We start from the raw sequence: 17,902 nt of genomic DNA, 5'->3' as shown, positions 1-17,902 counted from the left end.
AACCACCACTACCAACTCAGGCTATCCTTCCATTGAGATAAATGCCAATTAAAACAGGAAGTGGATGCCATTAACACATTAAATTAATTAGCATCGAGCGCCACTGTTGTGCTCAGAAAAGCTCACTCCCCAAACCAGCAAAGTTCCCCATGGCTGATTAGCACAGGCATTTGCTGGGTTCCACAGGGGTTAATTAAGAACCATTGGCCAATGCTCTCTGAGGCGTCCTCGTGAGCTCTCTTGCTCTCAGTCTCTCTTGTGTTCACTCTCTGTGTTGTGCAGACACCGGGCACCTTGATACATACACACGGCCTCAGGGGACACAGGCAGAGGTGGACACACCTATGGACACAACACACACTGATGCATGTACCTGCAGGGATACTCCTGTTGACAAGCACACACACAGAAATGCACGGGCATCAAGAAGATACACTCATATGGATCTGTCACCATCACATAAAGAAACATGTATGTGTTTAAAGGGGCCACCTGCTCACACAGGCAAAAATGTCCTGGATATAACAGTGGCATCTTGTACCTCCTGAGCACAGACTACAAAGCAAGCACCATGTAATCCTCTCAAGAACCCTATAAAGCAGGTTTTACTTGTACAGATGAGGAAACCAAGGCACAGTTAGATTAAGGATAATTATTTGCCCAAAGGTCACAGACACACACATATACAGTAACACATGTTCAGAGAGACTCATTCCGAAATTTAAACAGAAAGACAGATACAGGCACACAGGTCTGTGTATTGAGGTGTCAGGTGAATTGAAAACTATGCCGGACACTTCAGGTTCATGGATGGAGATGGCAAATCACTTTGGAGCAGACCTGTTATTATTAAGTAATCAGGTATTTCATCCCTTGACATGCAGAGACCTGGAAGTAAGGGGGACCAATTTACAAAAGGAAGCCAAGGCTTTCTGGGAGAAGAAGAACAGAGACTCATATGACAGAACGGTAGGTTAGTGTGGCTTTGATTAAAGTTCCTGGGCAAGAAATGTCCCTAGGACCCCAAAGGGGCAGCAACCAGGGGGAATGAGAAAGATGCACTGACTAACTTAATACAGGAACCTCAGGGTTAATGACTAAAGAGTGGTTCTTTGTAGCATGTGGCTGTCTGGGAAACCTCATTAGAATCACCCTGGCATATTTTAGGAACCCATGGCTGATATGAGTATCAATCTGAGATCTTGGTATGCAGCCCCACTGCGCTCTGGTAGGGACTGAGAACCAGTGGGGGCATCCCCACAGCAGTGCCCACAGAGCCACCAAGCAATGCCAGACGAGTGGTCAACAGCAACACCTGTTGGCAGCCACCAAAACTGCATTGCTGCTCTATCCATCAGACTCGCCCTCCTACTCACTCTTGCTGGGCATCTGGCAATAAGAATGATCCTCTTGGGCCTGACTAAATTCCTGACATTCTTGGACAATTAGGGGTAAGGGGGCTTCCAAAGGAAGACACTGGACTTCCTGTTAATCAAGGTATGTGGAAGCTTGAACGTGAAAAGCTAAAAGAGCTGTGGCTGTTGTTGACCCTCAGCTGGTAAAGCAAGTTATAGGAATTATGTTTATCTATACCCTGACCCTGGTTATTAAGATGCTATGCCCACTGTATGCACACAGAGACCCATACCCACTCATGTGCACAATTTCATAGATGCACATGGTCCACCCACAAAACATCACCTACATATTCAAACCCACAGACATAGCCTTTCCTAACCTTTCCCTCCGGCTCCCCCATCATCCTTACCCCACTGGGTCCCTGAGGGGAGCAGCAGGCCAGGCGGATGGAGCTGTTGACAGAAGCAAGCTGTTCCCGAAGACTTTCCACCTCCCGCTGGGCGGCTTCGGCTCGCTGAAACAGGGTGAATGTGGTTAAGCAGGGAGCAGATCCCACTCTGTCTTCCACTGCTTTCCTGCGCCGTCTCAGGAGTGGTGGCTGGGGAGGCAGGTCTCTGAGGGCCTAGGGTCCTACTTTCTGGGTCCTGAACCCTAGAGTTGGCTCTGGTTTCTCCTGGTGTGCTGGGCAGGAAGGCAGATGCTGTCTTGATGGGACTGGAAGGTTTTCACATGTTCCCAGGCCATTTCTGTCTGCCAAGTAAACTTTAGCCTGGCTGGGAACATGAGGCCAGAGTTTGTCCCCAGCTACTGTGCCACCTGGTGGGGAATGAGTCCTCGATGGTGCCTCTGCAGAGGTGGCTTCAAAGCCTATAAGTTGTTGCAGGCTCCTAGGCAAGTTACTTCCCCTCCCTGGGTCTCAGTTTTCCTTTTTTGAAATGGGGCAATGAAATACATCTAAAGTCAGAATGCAAGAGTTCCCGCTATGGCTCAGTGGGTTAAGAACCTAACACAGTATCCGGGAGGATGTAGGTTAGATCTGTGGCCTTGCTCAGGGGGTTAAAGATCTGGCGTTGCCACAAGCTGTGGTGTAGGTTCTAGATGCAGCTTGGATCCGGTGTTGCCATGGCTGTTTGGTGTAGGTCTTGGCTGCAGTTCCAATTCGACCCCTAGCCCAAGAACTTCCAATGGCCCCAGGTTTGGCCATGAAAAAAAAAAAAAATCAGAATGCCACAGTTTACTGAATCTCTCTCTCTTTTGTCTTTCTAGGGCCATACCTGTGGCGTATGGAGGTTATATTGACCAGGCTAGGGGTCAAATTGGAGCTGTAACTGCTGGCCTACACCACAGCCATGGCAATGCCAGATCCTTAACGCACTGAGCGAGGCCAGGGATCAAACCTGTGTCCTCATGGATGCTAGACAGATTCATTTCTACTGAGCCATGACAGGAACTCCCCCTGAATTGAATCTTAACTCTTCAAAAATTTCTAAGAAGAGAGCCCAGAAGGAAGCATCCAAATGTTAACAATGTAGACTGTGGCTTTGGAGAGAAATTCATACTTTGTTTCTTCCTGGTTGTGTGATCTTAAGTAAGAAACTTCATATTCCTGGACTCAGTTTACCTATCTGTAAAGTGGGGATTATAAAAGCAAGTATCTCAGAGGGTTGTTCTGTGAGCAAATGATGTGGTAAAATACAACTCATTAAGTATCTCACCTTGACGCCTAACATGGAAATCTGCCAATAATTGGTTAACTTTATTAACAACGATAGGTGATACGGGATCTTGAATTATTAGTTGGAAAACTAAAGAAGCTGAGGCTCTATTTTGACCTCTAGCTAGTGATACAGGTCATAGTGATTAAGTTTAACTTACACATTGTTCTTGGCAATCAAGATGTTGTACCTGCTACAGGCCAACAGACCCAGTCACATCCATGTGCACATTTCGTTGATTTATTTTTTAACTGATTTGTTTTTTTATTGGTATCCTGCCTTGTTCCAGAAATGGTTCAAGTCAAGTCAGATTTGTTTTGGTAAGGGTTTTGGGTGTGTGGGGTTGTAGAGAAAAAAAAATTTTTTTTGAGAAAATATTTTTGTTTCCACACAGTGTTTTTTGAGCAAGTTTGACTGAGACTTGGGATCTGGGCTAAAAGACAAGCCTTGGAAGTTTATATATAGGACTGATTAGCTAGTGAGGGCTCCAGAGAGGTTCACTCCCCAGGAGGGGGGTGTTAACATTTCAAGGGGGGACACCAGGGAGACATCCCCTGGGTTGTCAAGCTGGGTTTAAAGCTGCTGGTCTTGTCTCCCCCTGGACAGAAGCATTTACATTCCAAAGCTAAAAACCCAGGATCCTCGCCCTTCTGTCTGTATGACACCTGGGAGTAGATTTCTTTCCCTTTCTCAGAAGGCTCCTCTCCTATACAACCACCCAGGTTCATATTTGGGGGGCTCCTTGACTACAGTACAAACTCCAGTGCACGTAGGATGCCATCTGGTACTCATCTCGTCACCCCAGAAGAACTGGGCAAACTGGCGTGGTTTTTACTATGCAAGTACTACTAATGATCTGCTCTGCTCCAGAATCCTCTTGCTCACATTTACAATAGTATTAATATAGATACTAAAGACTACTAGGATGACATTTACTTTTTCCTCAGATACTCTATATAATGAACAGGTTTTAGTTTTATACTCAGAAAAAAAAATAAATTTTATTAAAAATGTTTCCTGGAATTCCCATCGTGGCGCAGCAGAAACAAATCCGACTAGGAGCCATGAGGTTTCGGGTTGGATCCCTGGCCTCACTCAGTGGGTTAAAGATCCAGTGTTGCCGTGAGCTGTGGTGTGGGGCACAGATGCGGCTTGGATCCCGTGTGGCTGTGGCTGTGGTGTAGGCCAGCAGCTGTAGCACTGATTAGACCCCCTAGCCTCGGAACTTCCATATGCCGTGGTTGTGACCCTCAAGAGATAAAAGACAAAAAAAAAAAGAAAGAAAAGAAAAAAATGAAAAATGCGTCCTATTTAAACTACTCTTGGGAGTTCCTGTCGTGGCTCAGTGGTTGGCGAATCTGACTAGGAACCATGGGGTTGTGGGTTCAATCCTTGGCCTTGCTCAGTGGGTTAAGGATCCGGCGTTGCCGTGAATTGTGGTGTAGGTTGCATTGCTGTGGCTGTGGCGTAGGCCGGTGGCTACGGCTCCAATTTGTCCCCCTGGCCTGGGAACCTCCATATGCTGCAGGAGCAGCCCAAGAAATGATAAAAAAAAAAAAAAAAAAAAGATAAACTATTGTATAAGATCTCTTTTCTTTTCTTTTTTTTTTTTTTTGTCTTTTCTAGAGCCGCCCCTGTGGCACATGGAGGTTCCCAGGCTAGGGGTTGAATCGGAGCTGTAGCCGCTGGCCTACACCACAGCCACAGCAACTCGGGATCCGAGCTGCATCTGCAACCTACTCTAGGTCACAGCTCTCAGCTACACTGGATCCTTAAGCCACTGAGCAAGGACAGGGATCGAACCCGCAACCTCATGGTTCCTAGTCGGATTCGTTAACCACTGAGCCACAACAGGATCTCCCTCTTTTCTTTTTTTTTTGGCTGCCCCTGTGGCATATGGGAAGCTCCCAGTCCAGGGCTTAAATCCAAGCCACAGCTGCGATCTACACCACAGCTGTGGCAATGCCAGATCCTTAACCCACTGCACTGGGCAGAGGATCAAGCCTGCACTTCCACAGTGACCTGAGCCGCTGCGGTTGGATTCTTAACTCACTGTGCCACAGTGGGAACTCCTAAGATCTCTCTTCTCAAGCCTGGTTATGGTCAGAGAGCCAAGTCTGAGGACACATGATACTGGAGAGGCTACTGGGAAACAGGCCTTCTCATACCTTGCCGGGGGGAGTATAAATGGGCACAACCCCATTCAAGGCAGTGTGGCCACAAATTATAACTGCAGAGCCCTTTTCCCCAACAGTTCTACTTCTAGGAATTTGTCCTATATCGTGGCTTGGTTATGTGGGAAATGATACCTGTATAAGGTGACCCACAACAGTATCAAGGATGATGGTAAAATATTGGAAATATCATAAACGCTCATCGATAGAATGCGAGTTAGACCAGAGGTCGGCAAAACGCAGCCCACTGCCTGTTTACGTAAATAAAATTCTACTGGGCACAGCCACGTGCCCCGCTTGTTCCCATGTTGGCTATGCTTTCACTCTGCCATGGCAAAGCTGAGTTGTTGTGACTGTGACCTGCAAGGTCAAAAATATTTACTCTCTGACCTTTGACAGGAAGTTTGCCTTCCTCTGGGTTAGATGATGTGTCCATGCAGTGCAATACTACACAGCAGTTAATAGAAAAGGAACGGCTTTATCTATGGATATGGAATCAGCTCTAAGATATATATATATATATATATATACACACACACACACAGAGAAAAAGTAAGCTTCGAGAGGATATATATAGTACCTACAATTTTAGTTTTAAAGAGGGGTAAAAATAGATATTCACAGGCTTGTGAATGGATCTCTGGGAGGAGACCCCAGACAATGTAACAGACGTTGCCAGGGGTCAAGCAACCGGGGGCCATGATCAGGGGAGGGAGATGGAGTTTCTGGGCTTATGTACCTGATGATTTTTTTTTTTAGGGCCGCACCCATGGCACATGGAAGTTCCCAGGCTAGGGGGCAAATGGGAGCTGCAGCTGTCCACCTACACCACAGCCAACAGCAATGCAGGATCTGAGCCATGTCTGCGACCTACACTACAGCTCAGGGCAACACCAGATCCTTAACCCACTGAGCAAGGCCAGGGGTTGAACCCTCATCCTCATGGATACTAGTTGGGTTCATTATTGCTGAGCCATGATGGGAACTCCCCATTTTGAGTTTTGAACTAAGTAAATGGATTACCTATTTAAAAAATTAACCTCCAAAATGTTATTCTTTTCCAAGGTTTCTCTGCAGGTGGGAGTGCCCTGCCCTCGTGCCTGCACAACTATGCCTCCAGGCCTTTGCCTCTGGTGTCCTCCACCTGGAATGCAATTCCTCAAGAGAACAGCACTTGGACTTCAGAACCTGGCTGCAAAGTGTCATCTCAGGAGGCCTCCCTTAATGAGCCCTCCTGGCCACGCCCCTGGCATGGGAGAGGTTTGGTAGGCCCAAGGGATCACAGACTGAACCCTCATGGCCATGTCTCACCTCCTTTCAAAATCCTGCCCAACTCTGTCTCCCAGATGGCAACACATCTAAAGCCTGAGGAAGGCAGGATGCGAGAACTCCATTTATAAATGTGAAAACTGAGACCTGGAGAGGCTGAAGGACTTGCAAGGACCTGGGCTGGGACTAGGATGTGAGGGCCCCAGGGGAGGCTGGAGTCCTCCCAGTGCTTGACTGGCACCTAAGTGGGGAGGCTGTCGGAGACCTGAGGTGGGGACAGAAGGAGAGAAGCAGCCCCTGCCCGGTTCTGTGGAACACGGCTCCTCCCTCAAGCTGGTTCTGAGAGCCCCACATCCCAGCTCAGCCTGGGGACGGGCCTGGGACCCCTGCTCACTGCTCTACCTTCCTCCCATGGGGAAGGACACTGGTTAAGCTCCGAAGGCTGCCTCCCGGCCTTTACCAGGGCCGTCCCCGCTCCTGGAATCCCATCCTTCCACAGTCTCTGTTTACTCGTCAGGTCTCAGCACCACGGCTCTTCCTCTGGGATGTCTTCCCTGTCCCCTGTGTCTGGGTCAGGTGCCAACCTCCCTAGTCGTTGCTGCCTGCATCACCCTGGTTCCTAGGGTCCTGTCTGTGCCCTGCCTCCCTCCTCTGGGAACACAGGGACTGGGTCCCAGCCATCTCCCTGCCCCGGCGCTCGCCATGGCTTGCAGTCCAATTCATATGGACTGAGCTCAGCTTCCTCCTCTCGGCCCGAGACCCCCTCACCCCGGGCAGAATGAGCCCCCAGCACACAACTCCTCACCTGATTTGCTTTCTCCAGGTTGGTCATGATCAGGCCGACTTCATCTGCCCTGAGACAGAAAGACGAGGCCCTGAGGAAGGGATTCTGGCAGCCACCAGGGCCCCCGCCCTTCCTGATACTGCCCTGCCCCTGCCAACTCAACAGTGGAGGCCTGCGGAGGCTGCCTGCCGTCCTTCCTACTGGTCAGAACCCAGGCTGCGAGAATGAAAATGGGGCCTCAGCACCGCACCCCTTCCAGGCAGCCCTGCCGCCATCTCCCCCGGGGGTTCACACTCTGAAGCTGCCACAGAGCTTTTGCCTCTGCTGTGCCTTCTGCCTGCACGCCTTCCTCAAGAGAACAGGGCCTGAGCTTTAAGACCTCCTCGGAGGCCTTCTGCAATTACCCTCATTTATTTCGCTGCCTCCCCATCCCCTGGGTTGCCAACACCTAGGGGATCAGGATGGGCCTCATCCCCTCTGTTGCCCCTCTGACTACCGTGGGGTGGGGGCCACAGGAGGCCTGTGAGGAGCACTTGGTGACTAACCGCCACTCAGGTTGTTTGGGTGGAAGGCCTTCTCTGTACGAGCTGTCCCACTGCCCAGAGCACCTTCGCCAGCATTCTTCATGTGGCCTTCTCCTTCTCATCTTTGAGGTCTCATTCTGAAGGTCATCTCCTCAGGGAAGCCTCCCTGACTACCCTGCATAATAGGACCCACCCACCCTCTCTGATATTCTCTCTTGCTGCTCCCAGTTTTTCCCTATCAAGTGCCCACAACAGGGCCAGACTTTCAGTAAGTGCTCAATAGTGTCTTTGAATGAAAAAATTTATTCCTGTTTATCAGTTGGTGTCTGTCTCCTATCTTTGACCAAGGACAGGTCCGTGGCCTGATGTTTCCTCCAGGGACCCAGCATAGCCCTGGACAAAGAGTAGGTGCTAGATAAGTGTTTGTGGATTAAGTGATATCATACAGCCTGAAGAAATGTTGAGTCCGGGCTAATTTAAGTGAATGACACTTGGCCCTGAGGACTGGGCTGTGAAGTTGCGGAGTGGGGATCGCCCCTGGAGGCCAGGGTGAGGCAGAGGCCCTGAACAGCAGCGTCTGCTTAGCTGGCAAACCAGGACGGCCTTTAGAATCTGCGCTGCACGGACAGCATCACAAATGACTGGCAACAGCTGTGTGCCTCTGTGGGTGTGGGGCAGAGAGTGCTTACTGAAGTGGGTGCCTCGGGCAGAATTGGAGAGAGAAAAGTCGAGGGAGGAGGCAGATTTGGGAGGGTCAGAGGGAGGAGGTACACCTCAGCAGGGCATTCACTTACTTGGATGCCGCCTCCTCATCGTACTTCCGCCGCAGCTCCAGCAGCTCTGTCTGTGTGGCCTTTAACGCTGGGAAAAGTTAAAGTGAGGCCCTCCACTCTCAGGGAGGTAGAACCCGCTCCCTGTCCGTGGGGCCCAGAAAGCGGAATGAGGCTTGGGGTAGTGAAGATTTTTCTTTCGGTTAGAACTGGCAAGGGCTGGTGAGTTTCCTGTGCCTCGAAGGGCTTCAAGCTGGTGGAAGGAGTGTGGAGGGGCCGAGGTGGGGAGGGCAGACAACATGATCCCCTCTGAATCTATGAGGCTTAGGGGACTCAAGAAAGCAGAACCTGGGGTATGAGCCCCCTAAGGCTCTTAGGTCACCCTGGGACCTGGGTGGGGCCAACCATCCATGAGCCCACTGAGGTTCTACCCAGGAAGTGAGGGGGACAGGGAGGAGGAAGGAAGTCAGAAGGTCATGTGTACAATGATAAAGGAGGGATTTCTCATAAAATACCAGGTTTCTGATTTTTCTACAAAAATGGAAGGGACTGGCCACCCGGGGCAGTGCCTGGCTGGCGCTCAGCAGTGGCCACCTCTCTCAACGAGGCCTGGGTTCTCCAGTTTGACCCAGACCCGCCCTTCGTCACTGTAGTCCCTAACCCAGCCAGACTGGCTGCTTGCCTGGCCACTCGAGACACTGCAGTTGCCACCCCTGATTTAATTCAATCTCAAACCCTCTCCCTGCCGTCGTAGGACCTCTGAGGACTGGAGCTCTGATCCCTGCTGGGGAATGTAGGTCTTTCCTTTGCTTTCCCAAACTCCTTTTCTGGCCTCTTGATTCCAGAACACCGGACCCTGTGATCACAGTGTTACAGCCCTTTCCCGCTCCCTCTGGGCCTCCTGGTCTGATGGGGCCGGGCTGTTGCATGAGGGCAGGCACATGTGTCAATACATACCTGAATGTAGGACCTTGATCTTCTCCTCGGCTTCCCCCAGTCTGGCTGCCAAAGTGATTTGTACTTCTTGAAGGCCCCTGTGAAAAGACCTGGTGTGTGGACTGGCCCGTCCTGCCTCCCTACTCCCTGTAATATGCACCTCTGGTCCTCTTTTTTTTGGCTGTGCAGAAGTTCCCAGGACAGGGATAGAACTCACGCCACAGGAGTGACCTAAGCCACAGCAACGATAAGTGCTGGATCCTTAATCTGTTGCACCACAAGGGAACTCCTTCACCACTGTTTGTTTTTTTGTTTTTTTTTAGGGCTGCACCCATGGCATATGGAGGTTCCCAGGCTGGGGGTCGAATTGGAGCTGCAGCTGTTGGTCTATGCCACAGCCACTGCAATGTGGGACCTGAGCCATGTCTGCAACCCACACCACAGCTCACAGCAATGAGGCCAGGGATCGAACCTACATCTTCATGGTTACCAGGTGGGTTCGTTACTGCTGAGCCACAATGGAACCCACTGAGTGAGGCCAGGGATCAAACCTGCATCCTTATGGTTACTAGCCAGGTTTGTTAGCGCTGAGCCATAATGGGAACTTCTGTACCTCTGTCTTTTTAATCTGTCCTTAAACATGACACTTAGGCACTTGGCTGCTCTGCTGTTCTGCTGACTGTGTAGCCTCCATTATAGGGGGTTGACGTTAAGTAAAGGAAAACATTTGCAATAACACAGGTGGGCCTCATCTAATCAGTTGATGATCTTAAAAAAACGAAATTGAGGAAGAAGAAATTCTGCCTCAAGATGGCAGCACTGACTCCCACCCAACAGCTTCCAGCCTGCTGGCTGGCTCTACCAATTCAGACTTGCCTGCCTCAGTTGTGTGAGCCAAGTCCTTGAAATATACCTCTTAAAAAAAAAAAAAAAATCCTACTAGTTGTGCTTCTCTGGAGAGCCTTGACGAGTATATCACCATTAGCCTCCTTTTCCAGATGGAGAAATTGAGGCTCAGAAAGGTGATGTGACCTGCCGAGTGTGTGGCTTGAACCAAGGCCTGCATCTCCGTCTCGAACCTGTATCTAGAGTCCCCAAGACTTCCCAGGTCCCACGTCTCAGACAGGTGGAGCAGCAGGAACCCACCCGTCCTCCTCACACTCACTTTTGTTTCTCTGCCTCATTTCTCTGCAGCAAAGTTTCTGTCAGGAGGGCTTTGCTGGGAATGCCTGGGAGGTGGCTCCCCTCAGTCAGGGTGGGCCCGGCTGGTGACGTCCCCTCTCTCTGCTCTGGAGGGAGAAAAAGAGAGAAAATCACCCACTGCAGAGAGTGGTGTGACAGCCAGAGTCGTGTCCTGCAAACCAGACTGACTGACAGTGCTGGGAGAAGAATGAACTTCCCAAACTCAGCGCTGGAGAAAGTGCAGCTGTCATGACCCGGTGTCACCGCCATCAGCTGGGCTGCAGCCTTGGTGCGTGTGCACAAGGAAGTCAAACTCCTACCGTGCTGGCCCTGGACAGCACACCTAGAGGCTTCCTTTGCCCTCTCAGACCTGTTCCTGCCTCCTTGGCCCTCTTTACTGTATAAAAAAAAATCATGGTAAGATATACATGACAAAACCATTTTAACCACTTTAAAGTGCACAATTTCCTGACATTTAGTAGAGTTACAATGCTGTGCAACCATTACCAGTAATTCCAGAACACTGTCGTCACCCCAAAAGGAATCCTGCTACCATTAAGCAGTCACTCCCCATTCCCTTCTTCAGTGCCTGGCAATCACTGTTGTGCTTTCTGTCTCTACGGATTTGGGTTATTTTGGATATTTCAGGATCACTGGAATCATAACATATGGCCTTTTGTGACTTGTTTTTTTCACTTAGCGTAATGTTTTCAGGGTTCATCCAGGCTGGAGCATGGGTCAGTATTTCATTCCTTTTTAATGGCCGAATAATATTCCTTTTTTTTGGATATACCATATTTTCCTCCATTCACCTACTGGTGGACATTTGGATTATTTCCACCATTTGGCTACTGTGAACAGTGCTGCTATAAATATTTGTTTCCAGGATTTGTTTGAGCACCTGTTTTCAATTCTTTGGGATATATCCCTAGGAGTTGAATGACTGGGCACAGTGTAACTCCAGATTTAACCTACTGAAGAATTGCCACACTGTTTTCCCTTCCCCACAGTTGATGGCACACACTCAGATCCTCAGACATCACCCCTCATCTGCAGGTGCCCTGGTGCAGAACCCACGTCAGGTCCATCTTTGTAGGTCCTGTGGTGGCTCATCTGGGGATCAGTGTGTGCATTTTGCACAGAATTCATCATGAAGAGAGAAGTGATCAGGGACCAGCCATGGAGGGTGAGTGGCTCAAAAGTTCCAAAATTCGGATCCCCAACCTTGGGCCCAAGTGACGCAGTTAAATTCTGTCCTGGTTATTAAGTTTCTACTGTGAGCCTGGCACAGGAGGGTGAGTGCAGAGATGGGTGGTTTGCAGAGTGAGCCCCTAGAGGGGCTGGCAAAGTGGTTATCTCACAGCACACACACACACACACACACACACACACACACACACACACGCATGTGCGTACACCTGTATGGGGAATGTTACAGGTGCTGAGGCCACAGCAGTGGACAAACAGGTAAGGTTTGACCAGCATGATTCAGAACAGAAAGTGTCCTTAAGGAAAGACACATCCCAAGGCCAAGGTCAAAAGCCTATGATCTGAAACTCATCAGCTCAGCTTTCGGTGCTGCCTTTTCTTTTTACTTTTCTAATAAAGATCACATCTCACCCCCCTCCCCCCAAAAAAAAGGAAAAAGAAGAAGAAGCCTATGGTCTGATTCCCTGCCTGGCCACCTGCTGCTTCTGTGACTCAGTTTCCCCATCTGTAAAATGGGGCCAACAATACCTCAGATGGTTGATGCCAGGAGACAGTGGGATACTGTGTTAAAGGCACAATGCATAGGGCAAATGCTCTCACGAGGCAGTTTCCATAACTACTGTTATTCTTACAGAGGGAAGGTCAAACCTGAGAGTGACCTCAGAGGAAGGAGTGACAGTTTTGCTGGAGAACCTCAGAGGTTTCATAGAGGTGTGTACACAGGAACAGGGGCTGAAGAACTGCCAAGTCCTGGCTTGTCAGGGTTGGTTGGAAGGGTATTCCTGGTGTAGGAACAGAATTGGCAAAGTGCTGTTCCCCAGAAGACCCTGCCCAGGACCAGGCTTACTGTGGGTGCTCATACTCACTAGGCAATTAGGGAGGGCAAAGAGGGAGGAGGTTGTGAAATGGGGGAGTTGTTTCCTGAGAAGTGATTATGTGTCATGGTTTCATGTGACAAGCCTCAGCCCATTTTATCTTCAGTACAGGCCAAATCTGGCCCATTACCTGTTTTGTCAATAAAATTTTACAGGAACGAAGTCATGCCCACTCATTTACATACTCTCTATGGCTGCTTTCAACCAGTGTTAAGTAGTTGTGACAGAAACTGTATGGCATGCAACATCTGAGATATTTATTTTCTGGTCCTTTTCAGAAACAGCTTGCTGACCTCTGAGGTAAATCCTACTCACTTGCTCCTTAGACAAGGATCTCTTCATCTGACTCTCCCCCAATTCTCTCCTTAATTTTTACCCAAAGCCCTTCTCATCAGTTGACATATTATATATGTCGCTAATTTATTTGTTGACAGTCTCTCCCTCTAGAAGGTCAGCCTGACAAGGGCAGAGATTTTTGTCTTTTTTTTTTTTGGTCCTTTTTAGGGCCGCACCAGTGGCATATGGAAGTTCCCAGGCTAGGGGTCAAATCAGAGTTGTAGCTGCCAGCCTACACCACAGCCACAGCAACACAGGACCTGAGCCACACCACAACTCATGGGAACACCAGATCCTTAACTCACTGAGTGAGGCCAGGGATGGAACCTGCATCCTTGAGGACACTGTGTTGGGTTCTTAACCTGCTAAGCCACAACGGGAACTCTGATTTTTGTGTTTTGTTCCTAGCTGTGTCCCCATTGTCTGCAACAGTGCCTGGCATGCAGGTCAATCAACACCCAAGACTTGGATGGTTACCAATGGCTTTCACTTGCTCCCTGCTCCTCCCTATGGTGACCTCACCTTCCAATGCTAAGCACCATGCTGAATTTCATCCATCATTCTCTTGCTTTTTTTTTGTCTTTTTGCTTTTTCTAGGGCCGCTTCCCACAGCATATGGAGGTTCCCAGGCTAGGGGTCTAATCGGAGCTGTAGCTGCCGGCCTATGGCAGAGCCACAGCAACGCGGGATCTGAGCTGCCTCTGTGACCTACACCACAGCTCACGGCAACGCAAGATCCTTAACCCACTGAGCAAGGGCAGGGATCGAACCTGCAACCTCATGGTTCCTAGTCAGATTCGTTAACCACTGCGCCACAACGGGAACTCCACATTCTCTTGCTTTTAAATGTTTTAATCACAACATACATACTTGTAAACACTGTATTTCTTAGCTCTGCTAGTTTCTTAACTTGTCTCATTTGGGGCTGAGACAGTGCTGAGTTCACTACCTCAGGTTTCCCTCTTCTCCTGAACACAGAGCCAGACTACATTTCCTAGTCTCCTTTGGGGTAGCGTGTGGCCACATGACTAAACTTTGGCCAATGGGATGTAGCTGAAATGATGTGTGCCACCTCCAGGCCTGGACCCCACAGACCTCAGTATAATTCTTTCTCTGCCTGTTGGCTAGTGGTCAACATTCACTGTGACTCTGGATGTTGAGTGTTGACGATGGCAGGACCACCACAGCCTGAGTCCCTGAATGACTGCATGGAGCATTCCATGCAACTTCCCCTCCTTTCAAATTTATTAAGCCTCTGAGATTTGGGGTTGGTCTGTTTCAGCAAAAGTGTACCTTAACCCATCCCACATCTAAAAGGATAAAGTTGAGTTACCTGCCCCCTTTCCCCCTCAAGGGTGGCTGATTCTGACTGCCAAGTATCCATAGCCCATTTGTTTATTATGGGCATCCTGTGAAAGACTTATCAGTACCTTTGGAGCTGAGGAGCTCGGGATGTCTCTTCCACGAAGTGTGGAGGTCTCGTCGCAGCTGCCCACTGGGGTCGAAGCTGGGGGGCTGCAGTCTTTCGTCTGGGCTGCGTGCCACTTCAAACACAGGCACGGGGTCTGCACGGAGAGAGGAGGACAGGGGTGGTTGGAACCTGGGACCTGAGGCTGCAGGGCCAGGGAGCTAAGGTGGGAGGAACCATCCACAGGAGACATCTGGCATCGCTCTCGTGGCTTAGAGGAGCAACGTGGATGTTCTGTTTTATAAGGGAGATCTCCAGGCAATTGCTCTGGAGATCATGTGCTGTTCCCATGGGTGTGGATGTCCTGCCCAGCTGAAAATAACAATAAGTATAACTGTCACAATAACTTCATTTTCCTGACTCAAGGTGCCATTTGTGGTGCCATGAGACTGTGTCTTGCCACCTCCAACCACAAGGAGCGTCACTTAGCAAGGACCCCAGCAGGTGCACTCTGAAATCCGTCAGTGTAAGCGTAGCCTTCCCATGGGACCTCCCAGACAAGGCCTGAAGGCAGCGGGGATGGAGGCAGACCTGCTCCTGGGGGACACAGGACTGCTCTTAGGGCTGAGGACTGGCCCACGGCCTTACCCAGTGATTCCTTAGGCTGTAATATAGTCGGTATGCTTCCACCCGGTTCCCCACCTCTCCTAGCTCTCTCCCTATGTTCTTTTACCGGAGGTTCCCTAAGAGCATCCTTGTACATACAGCCCTTGGGGTGCTTCGCAGTAGTTCTGGCCCAACACACCATTATTTGTGGTCGATTAACTAATGGCTTTTCTGGGGGCAAGACACACACATGGATATAAGATGTTTCTGAATTTCCCAAGAGATCCCAAATTGAGGACTGCAGGTCCTTTCACCTGGAAATCTGTCCCCCCTTCCCACCCTGTCACCTAGCGAGCACCTCCTCTTTCTTGAGATCTAGAATCCAACACCTCTTCTTCCAAGAGCACCCCGCCCCCACCCTGCCCTGCCCACCAATTCCCCACCTGGGGTAGGAGGCTGGTGCAGCATCTTTCATCTTTTTTGGTTACAAAACCAGTCCTCATGAATGGGTTCCCATGATGCAAGCCAGCATCCCTAGAGGCTTGGATTCAATTTGTTTTCACAGATGAGGAAACTGAGGCTTAGAGAAGCCAGGTGACTTGTTGAGGAGTGGGGGAGAGACTCAAGTTTGGGTCTCTTTCTCATGCTGTGAAGACTTCCTGTCCCAGTGGTGTGGATATTTCAATCCCAGTAGCCTCAGGTGAATGTTCTTGGGACCCCAGGACCTCTTTGCTCCAGACCAAGGGGCCTGGTCTGGTCCACCAGTTCTTTCTGATGCCCCAGAGCCCTCTCCCCCCTGGGCCCTCCCACCGGCATCTGCTTGGCCATTGTTCTCTACTAGTGTGGACCCTGGAGTCAGACATCCCTGGTCCAGGTCTAATCCATATTTGCTTCTCAGGATTGCTGTGTGACCTAGGCAAATGGATCTACTTCTCTGTATCTCACCATGAAAGTACCAAGCTCATGGGGCTGTGATGAAGGTTCATGTAAAGTGCTCAACCTGGTGACTACACTTGGTCAGCTCAGAACAAATGGAAGTCCTTGCTATTATCCCCTGCCTTTCTGAGCTCTAGGCACACTGGCCTTCTGCTCTCAGTCCCGCAAATGCACCTTACCACCCCAGAGCCTTTGTATAGGTAGGAACCTCTTGAGTTGAAGCGGCATTCAACTCAAATGCCATTTCTTCCAGGAAGCCTTCCTTGCCCAGACAGTCCTCCAATATGAGCTCTCCCAGCTGCCTGTACCTTTCCCTCACAGCACTCACTGTACTTCCAATTTTCATGGATTCGCAAATGCACCTAATTAACACCCACTGGACTGCAAACTCCACCAGGCAGGGCTGGGACGGCATCTGTTTTTATTTCCCCACTGGACCCCTTGTGGGTGAATGAAGCCTGACCCACAGTCCAACTTAATGAACATCTGCCGATGGGAGAAACGGGGCAGTGCCTATACTTGGGGGCCTTCAGGTCTGGCTGGAACAAGGCCACCTGTGCATTTTATCCCTCTCCTCCTGCCTGTTTGTTTAAGTGGCAGGAGGCTCGGACAATGGGCGTTTGTGTCGAGGTAAGCAGGTGCATGGTAACGCCGCTGCCGTCTTTCCTCTGTCAGCACTCCCCCCACGCCCCGTCATTAGGCAGGGCCTGCTCAGCGGGATATGCCATTATGTCTCCCCGGGCTGATGTAATTATACATTGACATAATTAACCCAGCAAGCGCATTAGGCAGGCCAGCTAAAAATTCATCTATAATTATTTGTTGTGTGCATGCTAATGAGTCCATCTGCACTGCCTTTGTACAACACGGACAAATTAATTTACAAGTCTGGATTTTTTAATAAGTTCAAGGAAACGCTTCCTATTGTGTCCTGGTTTTTGAGAAAGGAAGAAAAAGGCGACAAGCGCTTGCCGGGGTCAGGGAGGTTAGATAAACACGGGCGGGTGCAGCTCTGAGCGGGCACGGAGGACTTGCTCTGGTTCCAGGGAGGTGGAAAAGATCCAGCTCGTGGCTCGGGGGCCGGCTGGCCGGGAGCCTGTTTGAGCCAAAAGATGACACTCGGGTGAAAAAGGATGGCTCGTTCCCCGGGATCAGGAATTGATGTTTGCTCTGCTCGGAGGCCCTGTGGTCACTCCTTGCTGCCTTGTGCCCTCTGTCCGGGGGAAGCTGACCTCAGGTGGCCCCCTGGAGAGGCCTGGAGGAGCGGGGTGGGGTGGCTACTCAATACGGGTTCAGCCATTCCAAGATTCTGTCTCTTTGCCTTCAGTTGCTGGTACAGGGTAGAACACAGAGGTTAAGCACTCAGAACCTGAAGTCCAGGGCTGATCCAAATCCCTTGGGCCCTTGAGCCTCAGTCTCCCCACTTAAAAAGTGGGAAAATACAGTAGTTTCTACTTTTCAGAAATTATTATTGGGAGGACTGAAAAAGATGACTGAGAGAGGTGGTGTGATTTAAGGATTGCTGGTGTCAGCTCCAACTCCAAATTGGCCATGTGACCTTTGGCCAGTTAGTTAACCTTTCTAAACCTTCCTTTTCTCATCTGTAAAATGGAGCTGCAAGGATTGGAAGAGAGAATGTGTAGAGAGATCTGCACAGTGTTAACTGTTGTTATTATCCTGAGAAGGGGCAGCACACTCCAGGGCATGGCCTCTTATATTCTCATCAGTGCCTGTAAGACTCAGAAGCCAACAATCCTGCTATGAACTCCACCCAGGAACTCAAAGGCTCCAGCTTAGAAAGTCACACTGAGGAGTGACA

General features: G+C 49.9%; 1 protein-coding gene across 3 annotated transcripts in view; it reads right to left on the bottom strand.

Annotated features, from left to right (window-relative positions):
• CUX2 (cut like homeobox 2) overlaps positions 1-17,902 on the bottom strand; it is a 275,020-nt gene that overhangs the window by 31,963 nt on the left and 225,155 nt on the right. For all 3 annotated transcript variants that reach the window (XM_047760177.1, XM_047760179.1, XM_047760178.1), the window contains exons 5-10: positions 14,564-14,698; positions 10,697-10,820; positions 9,553-9,629; positions 8,620-8,686; positions 7,323-7,371; positions 1,769-1,873 (exon numbers count right to left, since the gene is read on the bottom strand). In XM_047760177.1, the coding sequence (XP_047616133.1) occupies positions 1,769-1,873; positions 7,323-7,371; positions 8,620-8,686; positions 9,553-9,629; positions 10,697-10,820; positions 14,564-14,698 (557 nt within the window). The remainder of the gene's footprint in view (positions 1-1,768; positions 1,874-7,322; positions 7,372-8,619; positions 8,687-9,552; positions 9,630-10,696; positions 10,821-14,563; positions 14,699-17,902) is intronic.

This window comes from Phacochoerus africanus, chromosome 15, assembly GCF_016906955.1.
Source record: "Phacochoerus africanus isolate WHEZ1 chromosome 15, ROS_Pafr_v1, whole genome shotgun sequence".
Lineage (NCBI taxonomy): Eukaryota > Metazoa > Chordata > Mammalia > Artiodactyla > Suidae > Phacochoerus > Phacochoerus africanus.
Note: the sequence above shows the minus strand (reverse complement) of the source record. Positions and strands in the feature narration are given on the sequence as shown.